A 15,055-nucleotide genomic window follows, 5' to 3' on the forward strand; every position below is an offset into this window, starting at 1 on the left:
AGAAAGGAAGCTGCGTAAGGGCACAACATGATTGCCACATGTGTATTGCACATTTTATGGTTACTGCATATACCTCCGGGGTTCCGTGGGGAACCTGATGAGTCCGCTTCGCCTCGCCGCGCCCCGCGCGCCCTTTGCCCGCGGGTCAGGGGAGGCTCCGCGGCCCGCGCCCCCTCGCGCCCCTCCCCCGGCGCCACCCCCTGCCCCCGGCAGGGGCTGCGGATCGCCGCCTCCACCCGCCGAGGGTGCCGCGGAGAGAGCGGGCGGCTGCAGATTTGCCCCGGTGGCACCGCTGCCACAAGCCAACCCGTAATTGCAAAGCAAACAAGGCTGAAATATTGGGATTGGTCTCAATCGTGACAAGATCTACGCTTTTGCCGCCAATTTGTTTGTGCAGCTCTATTTAAAGGCTCTTGATTGAGGAAATGTTGAAAATAGCGGTGAGGGTTTCCCTAATGAGACCTCGGGAGGGAGGCGGCGGCCTTCGCCCGGCACGGAGGGCGCGGTGGGGGGAAGGGCGCGGTTAACCCCTTCCTGCCCCCCTCCAGCGAAAAGTCCTCGGAGACCCGCGGGAGGAAGTTCGGGCCGGGGGAAGTCCCCCCTCCCCGCAGCGGTGGCCGCCCTGGGCCTGAGCGGCGGAGAACCGGCCTCCCTGGCAGTGGTTACCGAGAGGGCAGTGGGATCAAAACTGAAATTTAACCAGGAGGGAGGGAGCGGCCCAGCAGCCGACGCTGTGGCCTAACTCAGGTGGCGGCTCTGGCTTCGCTGCCAGTGCCCCAGCGGTCCCGGGCCGTGGCTGCCGCCCCGCGTCTCACTCTGCGTCTCACACTGTCCTGCGAGGGCCGAGGCCCTTGTGGTCCCGGCGGAGGCGCGGCGGTGCCCCCGACGCGCCCCGGCCCGTAGTTGCCGGGTTAGGTCTTCGGGCTCCTGAAAGAGAGGGCAAGAAACCGAAGAGACAAAAAGAGAAAATCCGTAAATATTTATTGAGCGCAACCAGATCTCACTTAATCTTCCCTAAACACCTTCGAGGTCGGTGTCAATACCCCCCTTGTTGAGCTGGGGAAACTAAGGCTTAGAGAGAACGAGGCGCCGGTCCGCGGAGAGCCCGCGGGGAGCCCGCAGTCCGCCGTGCCCGGCTCTCACTCCGGAGCCCAGGAGGCGAGAGGGAGCACCAGCGAGGCCGGACTGCGTCTCCCCCTCTCGGATCCAAAGCTGACTGACGCAGACCCAAAGCCTCTGCAAGTAATGGGAGGAAGCCTTCCCTGGTCCTCCCCAGAGCTTGGAGATTTAGGTCTGATCCCTAATGGACGGCGATGAACTCCTCTACTAGCTGTAGTCGCTTTCAAAATAAAAACCCAACCGATGGCTACTGGGATACGCGGAATTCACCGGATTGCACAAAGTCACCCCTTTTACAGCTGTTTAAGCACGTACTGGCTTCAATGCACTGACTGGTGTCTCCACGAACCCACAGTCACAGCAAGTGCCCAGAGATCTCGCGGAGAGAACAGAAGCAGCACCAGAAAGAAGTGCAGAAGAAAGAGATTTGATTTGGTGGAGAAGAGGGAGGGGAAGCTATACCTGGAAAGGATTCCTGGAAGAGGGGGCATTTCGGCTGGGCCTAGAAGAAACACAGGAGTGGGAGAGAGATGAGTTTGCTGGCTATGTTGGCAAGTCAAGCGGGCGGGGCCCCCAGTTGGCCACCTGTTGCCGTCTCCCGCCTGCCCCTCTCACTTGGAGAACTGTGAGTTGATCAAACCCTGAGCCAAAGTTCCACTCTTTCATCAGATTGAAAACTTAGGGCTTGCCGACACCACCAGTGGCTAGACTTTGACCCTTCCCGAGCCCTGGACCTGGGCCCAGAAAGACCGGCAAGGGCAGGGGCAGGGAAAATGGCACTGGGGGCGCTCTCACCAGAACTCCTCTTTGAGCCACACGTGCCAGCGCCTTCCCCAGAGGGATCTGGTCAGAGATGCTGCTCGGCCAACCTGAAGTTTGTCTTTATGGAGTCACAGGCAGATGTAGACTGGGGGAAGGAAGACCTCTGGGGGGCGGGGGAGGCCTGGCCGCGGTTCGACTTCCCCAAGAATGACCTGTGGCTTCTGTCAGCAAAACAAAAAAGCATCGGTGTCACCGATGGAGTGAAGCCTCCAAATGCGTTCTGAATGGAATTCTGCTTTTCTTGTACAAAACCAATTCTTCCGTTTGAAGTTGGAGGCTTTGCAAGCAGAATGCAATTCTGCTTTTTGTTCCTCGAGGTTTTGGCCTGTATTAACTTAAGTGGGCACTCACACAAGTATTAAAAAGAAAACCATTCTCTTCTGGAAAATGGAGCAAAGTAGCGCCTCTCCAACCATAGGGCAGATATATAATCTGTAACAATTAGCCTCCCAGTGCTGCGCGTTTCCAGCAAGCATCCTGCCTTCTCTGTTTATAACTTTTCTGTCTGCAATTATTTTTATTTTAATTTTCTGTCACTTTAACAGAAACCAGAGCCTTTTCTTTTCATGTTTTGTACACAGCATGTTCATTTTGATAAGATGTTCTTTCTTATCCTCTTTTAGTTTGCCTTTCCTTGTTTAGAGTTCTGTATCAGGAGTTTCTAATATTTCTTTCTCTTTCTCTCCCTCTCTTTTTAAGAGTTTGTCCCTGTCTTGCTTTATTTGTGTGAAATTTAGTTTGAAAGGAGATCAGAGAGAGCAGGAGGGGTCTGTAATAAGAGAATGACCGAATGACCCAAAGGCTGATTATCTATCATTAACTGGAGACTCGGTATACCCAAATTACCAGGGAGACCTCAGTCTGCCGGATCCTTACCCAGCCAGAAAGGCAAGTGTGGAATGCACACACTGAAACAGGCTCGTGACATTGCAAATGAAGACACTCTGCTCACACATTTTCTTAAGGGGGTCTCCTTCAAAACTCAACTCGGGTTCAGTGGGCAAACTTATTAGATTCTGACATGTTGTATACACAGGTAAAAAAAAATCTCTGCTGAAAGATTAACTTTAACATTTCTGTAAGTTTTTGTGTGTGTTGTTTCGTTGGGAGCAAAATTGCAGTTAATTTTCTAAGCTCCAGAGAATATTGAGAAATCAAGCCAAGCTGCTTTTGATCTGCTCACGCTGCTAAATCCAAGCCTTGTAAAAATCGAGGTTTGCCATTAATATTGACAATAAAAGTGTTTCTTTTTGTTAACCTGAAACCTAACCATCCTGGCTCAAGTCCCTTGTCTCGAAGCAAAGGCCTGAGAAGAAAGCAGACAAGGTTTGGAAGAAACTGCCAGGGCTAAAGAAATCCATCTCCGTGAATTTGGAAAGGAGGCCTCCGAACAGGACTTCCAGGAATGCAAGCAACACTGCACTTAAAACTGGTGATGCCAGGCCCTCGAGTCACAAACAAACCTTTCAGTCACAGAAATGGTTTGTCCAAAGCCCTACATTTTAAGTTGCTTTTTGCTTTCACATTTTATTCTGAACCCCAGACTGGATTGCAGAAGTCTATTACTTACTGTTTCCACAGAGCATGGATGCAAAATTACAATTACTTCCTCATCTGAATATGGAATGATTTCCTCCCGGTTTGGAAGAAAATGTTGCTAGTGTGGATGTAATTTGCTTGAAACAAAAATGTGGATGAGTAGTTCACATAAATCCTATGGGATGTATTTTCTCATGCCATTTTTGCTCTAAACTTTATATTTTACTACAAAGTAGCAAAGACCGGATTTACAGGACCTCTTTGGACCCCTATAATAGCATTAATAACACCTCCCATGTATGCATTATACTGCCTCTCGTGAGGCCCTTTCATGTACTTATCTTTTATTCCCTTCTGTCTGAATCAGTATTTCAGTTTGACAGACTTGGATACCTAGCAAAGTATTTAGTTCTCTCTTATCAATGAAAATCCTCCAGACCAGCCTAGTATCTTCCAGTTAACATGGAGCTAGGCATTAATTATTTGGAGAAAATGAAAATTCCCAGTGCCAGTAATCTTGCACATTAAAGAGTTTTCTTACATTTTATATACCTTAAATTTACACAATATGATATGTTAATTATATCTCAATTTTTAAAAAAAAAAGATTTTTCCTTAGAGGAGTTAGGATGAACCAGTATCTTATTCTTCTTTATCCGTTTTAGGTTCAGTAACATCAAAAACCTTGTAAATCTAAACATAGCTGGAGGGCAAAATAGAAGGAAGGGAAGGAGACAAGGGCACTAGGAGGAGAGGGAAAAGAATGAGAGAGGGAAACAAAAATGGGGAGGGGTGGAGAGGATCTACAGGCACCAAGCACATCTCTGTTTTCTCCACTGACTTAAACCTTTCCCAATCATACCTGGACTGAAGGACTCATAAGCAATCAGTCCCTCCACAGCCATCATTGCAGTTGGATCAGCCCCTCCCCACCCCCATCTCCACAGAACTGCTGTGCATGGAGAAGAAGTGGGAAGAGGAGGGAAGAGGGCTCTCTTGTCACTATCCTGTCCCCAGCCCAAAATCCAAAAAAAAAGAAAATGCTCAGAAGAAATAAAACCTCTTGAGAGCCAAGGGCAGCTTTTCGTGCCCTGCATTTCTGGGACAGACATAAAAATATAGTGGAACTTGATTCTGCTTTGTAGATGTGCACCATGGGCAACACCTCATTTCTGGAGCCACGGTCACTTGCCATGTCTGTAGACAACTATTTCCGAAAAGGAAAACGAGGAGTTGAGGACCCACGAAGCCTCAGTTAGAGAAACCCTTGCCGCCATACCACTCAGGCAATAAGCTGCCTTCTAGGTGTGCTAGGGGTTCTGAAACTAAGCAGTTAGCATGTAAAAATGACTCGGTCCCACCCTGGTACAGACAGGAATGCAGAACCATACGGGTGTCACAGGAAGCACCATCTCTGGAGCAGGTGGGGCTGGGGTTCCATCTTCAAGAACACATTGCTTCTTCTGCCACCTTCTGGGTTGGATGCATTTCCAGTGTTCTTATCACATCTGGGGGTCACTCATTATAGATAAATAAGGGAATGCTCAGTAACTTCTATGTTGGTTGGGAAAAGAAGGTAAAATGAGATTTGAAAAACGATGAAGGGAATTGAGCCATAATTCCCGTAAACATAAAACGTGTGTTTATGGCCCTTTGGCCTGGTTCCTTTCAGGTCCAGTTTATTTTGAGTTCTCATGAGCAAAACACAAGATACAAACTGCCCTTGCCTTTGGAATAATAAATACCTCAATAAGATCTGTATTTCCCCTGAAAACAGACTGAAGTTTTAAAAAAAATATTTAGTTTAAGCCAGATTGATTTTAAAAGTAGTATCTCACAAGACGAAAATGTTTCAAGGGGGTGCTCAGGCTCTCCGGTGCTCTTTGAATCTTTTCCAGGGGAAGACGTGGGAGCGAAGGGAAAGAGACAGAGACATGGGCACAAAATAAATGTTTGAGCCTGGTTCTGTCTGTTTAGTTGGAGGCAGATGTAATGCACAGCGCAGTAAGTACACCATCAGCTATGATCCGGAAGACTGGGACACAGAATCACAAACATTCTTCCAAACCAGGGTGGCCCCCTAGGAAGCGGTCTCCACACCGACCAGGGTAAGATGAATTGCAGCCCCCGGTCTCAGAAAAGAAGAGGTAGGAAGTATGGCTTCGCCAGGATTCCTCCCATGGGTGTCCATGCCAGGACTGCCCCCAGCCAACATCATCTCAGCAGCTGGGCCCTCTGAGTACGCGGAAAAGTGCCCTTTGGGGAGCAGCACGCCAGAAGTCACACTAGCACATCCTGGGGTGGGGTCTCTGGGCTGACATCTAAGCCTGGGACTACACCCTCCTTCCTTTTTTTCCCCTCTAATTTCCCCCTCCATCACCACCACTACCATCACTTTCATCGCTACCATCTCTCAAGAAGGCAAAGGCCACCTACATTGGGAGCAAACTGGAGATGGCATCTTTGCCTCACAGCTTTCCAAAGCAGCAAGCTAACCCAGCATCCCAATAAACCTGGAGCAAAATGTGCCAAGGAGAATACTAAGGGGGGAAAAGTGGCCACATTTGGTTGGGAATTCAGAGTGGAGCTCAGCTAGTCTGGCCGCTGAGTCAGTAAATACAGTGGAAGACAGTAGAGTTCACCCATATGTTCCTGCCTCCAAGCTGTCTTTCTAAGGCCATAGCCTCTGGGTTTGGCTTCCTGAGATAAATGAAGCCCTAGACCCTTGGACCACATTAATTAACTGATAATGACACTGTCAGTGAGGACTGATGCTCAGATTAGCATCTTTTACGACTTTTTTCTGTCCCATGTTGTTCATCTCTTTTATCACTTGCCATGCTATCTGGGACCATAAAGGGACTCGCTTGTTTTGTTGTTGTTGTTTCAACTAACCGATCACGAGAAAGGCAAGTCCTGAAGCCTTCCCCATTGAGGCCACTTGCCTCTGGTGGACATAGCATCCTAATCTCCAACTCAACCCTCTCCCAGGTCTCTTCTTACTTTGTTCAATTCTCAAAACTCCCTGTGGATCTGAAAGCAGACTCCCAACTACCCTCCGTGAATTTGTATCTGTTCCCAGTCAGGGTGCAACCATCTTACTTTGTCTATTTGCTCCCAGAGCCTAGATGTATTTTTATAAACAGATCCTCTTTTTTTTTTTTTTTAATGTATCAAATGTCAGGGGATTGAACTACCAGTATTTACACATTCAGGGTTTGCCTCTGGGTGAAAATGTAAACAGAATCCCAACCACACTACTTATATTCTTTCCTAGAAGAACAAGGTCTGAAAAAGACTCTCCTTGTGTTCAAAACTGCAGACCCACCCAAGCTGGAGGTTCGAAACTCTAGATCCCTATTCTGTTCAGAGCCCAAAGGCAAGCTCCACAAACGTACCAACGAATTTGTCTCAAGCTACTCTCCATTCCCCGTTCTCTGACTTAAGAACGTTCAGCTGAGGGCATCCAGGGAAACCGACCTCTTGCCAAGAGGACAGAATGGACCTGGTATGGACACCCGGCCTATGTTCTATGTCCCTGAGTTCCTCCCCCCGTCCTACCACCCTGCAGCAGCAAACCTGAAAAAGTATTTCTCAGTACTGCTGCACAGAGCTCCGGGCGGTAGTGGCTGACCGGGGCCTCAAATCCCTGGCAGCATCAAAGTTAGATGCCCCCTAACCCTGCCCTCCATTCTCCGGACCTTGTCTTCCATCCCTGAATTATGTACCCCACGGGAAATAACCCAGAAGGCAAGGGAGGGCTGTCCTCGCGTACTTTGCGGCCTGCCTCCCAAAGACGATGACCAAGGTGGCTTTGCTGGTCTCCCCTGGGCAACCCTGGCCAGGCCCAGCAGTGCGTCCCAGGCTGCCCAGGCCGGCACGGGCTTCTGCGCACTCTTCCCCCCGTCCCTCTTATTTACATCCCGCAGGCTTCTGTGGACAGCGTTTTCCACACGGAATTCTATCGAGTGGAATCCTCATCCACCACCCTCATCTAACACATCGGCCTCTCCTCGAGGCTCCCGGCCAAGCCTGGGGGACCCTTTCGGCTCCTGCCACTGTCCATTCTCACCGCCCTTCACCCAACGAGTCTCCTGCGATCCTTCTCAAGCCGCTCGCGCCGCAGGGGCGCCCGGCCCGGAGCCCTGCCGCCCGGTGACTTACAAGAGGAGATCCATTTTCCGTTATAATGCGTTCAAGATCAGCAAGGCCAGCAGTCTAAACATCCACGAGCCGTCCTCCTGGCCTGCCTCTTAAACTGGTGTTTAATGGTTCCCCTCCGATAACTAAACCTGCTTTCCACAGATGCCCGCTTTTATGGGAGAGGCAGGAATGCGGAGATATATTTATATGTTTGTTCATAAAAACTGGAAAATAAGCTCTGAACACGCTGTAAAAAATATTCAGTTACTTACCAAACAGGCTAGTTAAACCTGGGGAACACGGATACTGGCCACACCACAAATTCGAGGAATCGAGGTGCCTGCGCTTTGAAACCGCCCAAGGTCTTCCCGAGGACCGGTGTCCCTGCAGAATATGGGAATGAGAGGATTTACAATCGGCTTGACCGTTCCTCCGGGGGTCTCAACCATGATCTCCGAAAGTAGCCACAATAGCATGAGCCATACCAAACGCCCAGGCCCGGACTACGGTGGGTAAGTGAAGGGAGACAGAGCCAGGAGTTTCCAGCCTGCGCCCCGGGCCAAGCGGCCGCTTCCCCGCCGCGCCCCGCGCCCTGCTCGGCTCGGCCGCCCCTTTGTGGGGGCCCGGCGGCCTCTGCTCTCTGCCCCGCACAAAACTGCACCCGTACGCCTGCTGAATTTTTTGCCTCGCTTACCTACCAAACACTTCGAAAAGCAGTATCTACATCCTATTTTTTTAACCAGAAAAAAAAAAGCGCGGCGGTACTGTACCTGGTTTGAGATTCTTCAATATTTGAGACGTGAGGAAAAAATATTTTAATAATGAAGCATCTGTTAAACACTTGCATTAACCTCTGGCTGATAAAAAAGTTTTTTTAACCCTGCCCCCCCCTCGTTTTAATTATCTTATGGTTATGAAGGGGCAGCCAATCCTCGAAGAGGACCTCGGCAATTAGCAAAAAGAACATCAAAAAGTTTTATTGCGGAGAGCGCGAGGCGCCGCCCCCGCCGCCCCAGGATTGGCGTGAGGAGCCTCTGACGACATATATTAACCCGAGCGGCCCTAAAGATGTAGCTGTACATGGAGATCGTGCTGGGAAAATTCGCTTGGTCCCCTCACGGCGTCCAGCCCAGAACCGCCGCAGCCGCCACCCGGGGAACTCCCTTGGCCACCGCGCAGACCCCTCTGACAGCCCGAGCCGAAGGTCTTCGCGCTCCAAGGCGACCGCAGGGCCCCAAATCCTTCCCCCGAAAGAAGGAGAGGATCTGAGAAAATGGATGCACTGAGACCTCTCTGAAAACCCTCCGAGGGAGCCCTAGAGGAGCGAGGACACGTTACTCGCAGCTAAAATCACATTCAAGGACCATAACAACAACCACCAAAAATATCATTAAAACAATAAGCGCCCAAGATCCCAGATCGGGCTGGTGGGGGGAGGGGAAGGGGCGGGAAGGGGAGGGTCGCATGAAGGTAGCTTCGCAGTGAGCAGTCGACCCCGCCGCCTCCCTGCAGAGCCGGGCCGGCTCCTCCAACGGCGGCTCGGACTCGTCCCGGGACTCGGTGCCAGGAGCGCGGCCGGGGCGTGGAGCCCTGCAACTCCGCGAAGCAGCATCGCGGGAGCCGGGCACTTTTGCATGAGCACCCGAAGATTCGGCGTCCCCTCAGCACCCCGGGAAGCAGCAGCCGGCGCGCGGGCCGTGGAGCAAGGCGGGAGCCGGCGGCGGCGGCCAAGGGCGCACGGTGCCGGGACCAGCTCGCCGCGCCCCATGGGGAGTCGGCGGCCGCAGCGCTGCTGAGGCGGGCCCGGCCGGCCAGGCGGGGGGCCGGGTCCCGGGCTGCAGCAGCCCCCTCTGCGGCTGCCGGGCCGGCCCGGGCGCCCCGCGGCTGGGGGGTGGGGGGTGGGGGAGGCCGCCGAGCGCCGAAGCAGGGGCCCGGGCCGAGGGCGCGGCGGGGCTGCGCGCACGCTGGGGCGCGTGGAGGGGCGCGGAGGGCGAGATGAGTTTGGTGGGGGGCTTCCCCCACCACCCGGTGGTGCACCATGAGGGCTACCCGTTCGCCGCTGCCGCTGCCGCCGCCGCCGCCGCCGCCGCCAGCCGCTGCAGCCACGAGGAGAACCCCTACTTCCATGGCTGGCTCATCGGTCACCCCGAGATGTCGCCCCCCGACTACAGCATGGCCCTGTCCTACAGCCCCGATTATGCCAGCGGCGCCGCCGGCCTGGACCACTCCCATTACGGGGGGGTGCCGCCGGGCGCCGGGCCCCCGGGCCTGGGGGGGCCGCGCCCCGTGAAGCGCCGGGGCACCGCCAACCGCAAGGAGCGGCGCAGGACTCAGAGCATCAATAGCGCCTTCGCCGAACTGCGCGAGTGCATCCCCAACGTGCCCGCCGACACCAAACTCTCCAAGATCAAGACACTACGCCTGGCCACCAGCTACATCGCCTACCTCATGGACCTGCTGGCCAAGGACGACCAGAACGGCGAGGCGGAGGCCTTCAAGGCGGAAATCAAGAAGACAGATGTGAAAGAAGAGAAAAGGAAGAAAGAGCTGGTTAGTACCGGGGGGCATCGGGCAGTGGGAGTGCGGGGTTCGCGTGACCGGTGCTCCCTGTCTTTTTCCACATGGGCTGAGCAATGGCATCCTGCTTTCTTTGGCTGCGTCCTGAGCCCAGGTTGTTCGCACCAGCTCGCGGTAGGGATGGTTTCCCGAAGAGGCAGAGGAGCCGAGGGAGGGTGTCAACAGGAGGAGGAGGTTAAGGGGGATACTCCGCGCTGGTGATCTTCCCTCGGGTTTATCGCTGATCCCCCAGGCACTTAGGGCGGACCTCGCAGTCTCAGAGTCGCGATTGATCTTCCGATAGCACTGGCCCAGAACCCTCATCCTGTGACCTTTAGAACTGCATTGGGCCTCCGATCCGATGTTTTGAGATAGTCCAAGAATAAATCGCCCATAAACTCTCAATTCCAATTACTTTACTTTTGATTCCATTTCCACCTCTTGAGAGCGAGGCCGCCACTGATTCTAAGAGTTTTATGGTTGTTCTTAACTGTGCCCTGAAGACGTAAAGGTAAACACAAAATAAGCACTTTTAACTTCAACATGCAGCTCCAGTTTCTCTTTGGCGATGAGGTTAAAATGTAGCTTATCAGATGAGTACATTTCATGGGTATTTCTTCTTTTTTTGCATTGACCTACACATTTTAAGACAAATAGTAAATATTACTATCATCATTGCTATTGTTGTTAACAGTAACTCGAAATTGTAGCTGAAGATTAGTTTTTCTCAAGTCCCTACCAAGTTCCTATCAGGTGATGGTGTTCAGAGCAAGGCTGTTGCCAAAAGGGGCCTGAAAAATAATCCCATTTGTCGAGTGTTTCTTCTTTGGGGCCTGTGGTGCTTCAGTCGCTGCATAAACGAGTGACCTCCAGAATAAGCAGGGATTTCAGAGGCCTTGGAAGAGAGGCACTGCTGAGCTGGGGGCCGAGAACCGCCGGCCCGCAGGCCCGAGTCAGGGCCAAGGAACTTCTCCCCTTCTTCCTGAAAGCGCGGGTCTGGGGTTGCGATTGAAACCGGGGACACCACATTTAGCACCGGCCCCCGCTAAGGGCCTCCAGCTCCTCCATAAACGACTTGAAATCGGGTGGTTCCTTATAAACGTGCCGATCTGGTAGTTGAGCTTTGCAGGCGCTTGGCGGCCTGGGCTGTAGCCAGGACAGCGCGAATCTTCGTGGCTTTTCTGCAGGGGCTAGGAATTAAAGCCATCCCACCTCCCATCCCTTCCTCCTGGTCTCACTGTCTCCTCGAGCCCGGGGAGCGCGGGGGTGGTGTGGAAGCAGGTTTCCTCTCTGAATTTCTCTTTCCACTTTTCTCCCCCTCATCTCCCTTCTGCCCAGAACGAAATCTTGAAAAGCACAGTGAGCAGCAACGACAAGAAAAGCAAAGGCCGGACGGGCTGGCCCCAGCACGTCTGGGCCCTGGAGCTCAAGCAGTGAGGAGGAGGAGGAGGAGGAGAGCGCTAGTGAGCTGGGGCCCAGGAGCCGGATGTAGACCCAGGACTCCGGGCAAGCTCTACGCGCTCCGCTCCGAGGACTACTTGCATTTGGAGTCATCCGGTTTATTTATGTGCAATTTGCCTCCCCTCTTTTCGCCCCCCTTTGAGGCAGCCGCTCCCCACCTCCCCCTCCAAAAATAGTGGATATTTGAAGAAAAGCATTCCATATTTTAATATGAAGAGGACACTCCCGCGTGGTAAGGGATCCCGTCGTCTCGTAGATTCTCTGTGTTTGAATGTTTCCTCCTGGCTGTGTAGACACCAGCGTGGCCCCCACCCCACCTGCCCACCCCTTTCCAGATAAAAGACAGCGGACATTGGTGTGTATGTGAAGTGTATCTTTAACAATTGGCCTTTGGATATAAATATTTCTGGGGATTATAAAGCTTTATTTCAAAACAGAAAACGGGGCCGCTAACATTTCCGTTGGGGTCGGTATCTAGTGCTGTCGTTTCATCTGTGGTTGTTCTCTATTTGAAGATGTTTCCAACAGCTACTTGTTTTGTGCACTTCCGTCCTCTAAAACTAAGTGGAATTTAATTAATATTGAAGGTGTAAACGTTGTAAGTATTCAATAAACCACTGTGTGTTTTTTTACAAAACCCCAATCTTTTAATAGTTGATACCTCAAAAGAGTTTTGAAAACAAAACTGTTATATTTGTTTTCATAATATTTAAAATATTCAGAAGTAAACTAAATTATCATGATTGCCTCTAACTTTATTTGAAAGAGTCAGTGATTTCGACCAATCACCTTGAGCACCAGTCCTCCCAGGGCGTGGTGGTCCCTTAAAGAGAAGGGTCCTTGATGAAAATCCTGCCACAGCGCCTGGGCTCCTCCCCCCCCACACCCCCCTGCCCCCTCTCGCCCCAGCCCCCAGGAGAACGCTGAGTGAGCTGCAGGAGGAGGGTCTGGGCTGGAGAAAGGCCTCAGTTCCTCTAGAAGGTGGAAAGGTGCCCTAGTTTTCCTGAAATCAGCCAGAAGCCATTCGGTGGGGACATAGGATTTTGTTGGGGAGCACCCTTTCAGTTGAGGAGGTTTGGAGAGGATCCCAGGCGTTAGAGCCTTTTATTTAAAATATAGGGCTTTCATCTAAGAAAGGAGGTGGGGGAAGGAAAGAGAAAAGAGGAGGTTGTGCGTGGGCTCGCGGGGCGGGGGGGCGGGTCGCGGGTCGGGGGTGGGGGTGGATTCTCCTCTGAGCAGGCTTGGGGGGAGAGGGAAGGCCCTCGGAAAAATCCCTGATTAGGTAACAAGGAACTTAGGTGACATCAAGTAAGAAATCTCGAATGCGACCAAGGGTTTAAAGGGGGTGGGGGGTGGGGGCTAGATTTACAAGGAGCTGCAGGGAACTCAATATTAACTGCGGTATCTGCAGTCTTCCCGGCCGCCTGCCAGCCAAGCAAGCGGCTCCCTCCCCGACTGCCAGCCTCCTGGGACGTTACCCCTTCCGAGGCTTGGTCTCCCCGAGTCCCAGCACGACCCGGAAGGAAGTCCCTGAAGCCTCCTTTGCCCGTGGTCTGGGCTGGAGCCTAAATCTCCGCGCTAGGAACCAGGGAGACTGGTGTGCCTTGAAGGACTTGGCAGGCCCGGGAGGGGGGAAAAAGGGGGAGGGATTCAGGAGTGAGGACGTGGGGAGAGAAGAAAGGTGAAACGTATTAAAAAGCGGTTTGTTTCATGAAACGCCACGTATATAAATCTGGTGTTAGGGAGGCTTGCCAGAGGCTTTCCATCTTGGAACCCATCCTCGGGGTGATGTTCGCACCTCGGCTTCGGGCACAGACCCTCCCCCATATCCCAGCGGTTCCCACGCCTGGCCGGTGCCCACTGTGAGCCCGCCGCCTGCAGCAGGCGAATTCGCAAGTGCCGGGGGAGAGACAGCGAGCGGCTCTGCGGGTCTCTTCTGCGGGCAGCTGACAACGCGAGGGCGAGGGGTTAGAACAACTCGGCCAAAGCGATCTGAACTTTCTCCCCTCGGGTCAGCCGGCGCTGGGCCGACGTGGTGGGCGCGGAGCTGTGTTTACAGACACTTGCCTTTGTTTATAGCACTGGGGGGCGGAGGGAGGCGCGCCCTGATTTTTCTATTACTCTCGGGATCCCTGTCCGTTTGACCGAGTGGCTCCCTCCCTCTCCTGCCTCCTGCCACCGTTGGCGTTTTTACTTTAATCCGTTCAAGAGAAAGACACCGACCAGATCCTAGGGGTCGATGGAAAGCGTCTACCGAAGTAGTGAAGGGTGGAGAGGCGCAGTGAGGTTTTCAGAACAGGAGCCAGAGAGGAGGTGTCTTCATCATGCATGTGTGCTTGCGCTTGCCTTTAGTAGCTGGCCTACTTCGCCATCTGGGCCTTAATGCATGTCTGCTAGTTTAACACTTTTTCTGGTTTATTAAACACCAGTCGAGGGGAACCAGAAAACCCTGGCAGCACCGTGGCTACGGGGCAGCTTGCTACTACACAAGCTTGTAAACCCGCTCTCAAGAAACCCGTCCTCTTTGTCTGGCCTGGGCCAGGGGCTGCCGGCCTCCTCTCCTTTCCCCTCCTGCCTGCCCTGCTGCTTCTTCGGGCCCAGCAGCAGCAGAAGACCCCACACTTCAACAACCTTGACATTCCTACCCGCCAGGAACCCGAAAGCCAGACTTGCAGCAGAACCGACAACCCAGGAGCCCAAACTACCTAACCAGACGCACACCTTAACTGGCTTGACACTCCCACCGGTGAAACACCCAGATTATGAGTCACTCCAGCCTCCCAACGTCCCTGCCCCACGTTGTCAAGTCGCAGGAAAGTGAGCAAGTGAGCAGTGTGCTGGGCAGGAGTTTCTTGTGCCATGGGCTTCCATGCTTTTCTCTTCTAGACATTTATATCTCTTTTAACTCCCTTTCTCTTTCCTTAAAAAAAAAAAAAAAAATCAAGTTCCTGCCTTGCGGGACGGCTAAAAGGTCTCTGTTTTAATTGCTCGGATAATGTGGTTGCTGCCATTTTGTTAAAAGCAATCACTCCTGCAGCGAAATCACAAGCTCTCTAGACAGGCCGGAGCCGACAAAAATGCAGGATTTGACGTTAAAAGCTAAATGGGAAGCTGGGGCGGCGGAAGGTAAATTGATGGTAGATCTGGCTGTCAGGGTTCGGCCCCAGACCGCCGCGCAGGCCGAGCGCCTGATAACCCTGGAGCACAAGCCGGGCTAGGGCTCGCTGCTGTGTGTGTGTGTGTGTGTGTGTGTGTGTGTGTGTGTGTTCATCCCTACAAACCCATTCTCAATTTCTTGAGAAATGACTTGGAAAACTCAAGAGAGGGGGACCTAAGCACACTCCCTGCTCCCAGGTTCTGTTTTCCAGGGTTGTCGTCCCCCCCACCCCCCAGCTGGGACACTGATGGCAGCTTT

General features: G+C 52.6%; 1 protein-coding gene across 1 annotated transcript; it reads left to right on the forward strand.

Annotated features, from left to right (window-relative positions):
- The first annotated feature begins 9,618 nt into the window (after window positions 1–9,618).
- HAND2 (heart and neural crest derivatives expressed 2) lies at window positions 9,619–11,905 on the forward strand. The gene is made up of 2 exons (XM_054575940.1): window positions 9,619–10,173; window positions 11,518–11,905. The coding sequence occupies exons 1-2, from the start codon at window positions 9,619–9,621 to the stop codon at window positions 11,614–11,616; spliced, it is 654 nt and encodes a 217-aa protein (XP_054431915.1). The 3' UTR covers window positions 11,617–11,905.
- Window positions 11,906–15,055: the final 3,150 nt, after the last annotated feature.

The sequence above is a fragment of the Pteronotus mesoamericanus genome, unplaced genomic scaffold (genome assembly GCF_021234165.1).
Source record: "Pteronotus mesoamericanus isolate MK-2021 breed Mesoamerican mustached bat unplaced genomic scaffold, CSHL_Meso_final contig_32, whole genome shotgun sequence".
NCBI classification, from domain to species: Eukaryota; Metazoa; Chordata; class Mammalia; order Chiroptera; family Mormoopidae; genus Pteronotus; species Pteronotus mesoamericanus.

Bases quoted from the DNA above. Each gene is read 5' to 3' on its own strand.
- HAND2 (XM_054575940.1), top strand. From the start codon at position 9,619: ATGAGTTTGGTGGGGGGCTTCCCCCACCACCCGGTGGTGCACCATGAG. The intron at 10,174-11,517 runs GTTAGTACCGGG...CCTTCTGCCCAG, and splicing joins AGAAAAGGAAGAAAGAGCTG to AACGAAATCTTGAAAAGCAC.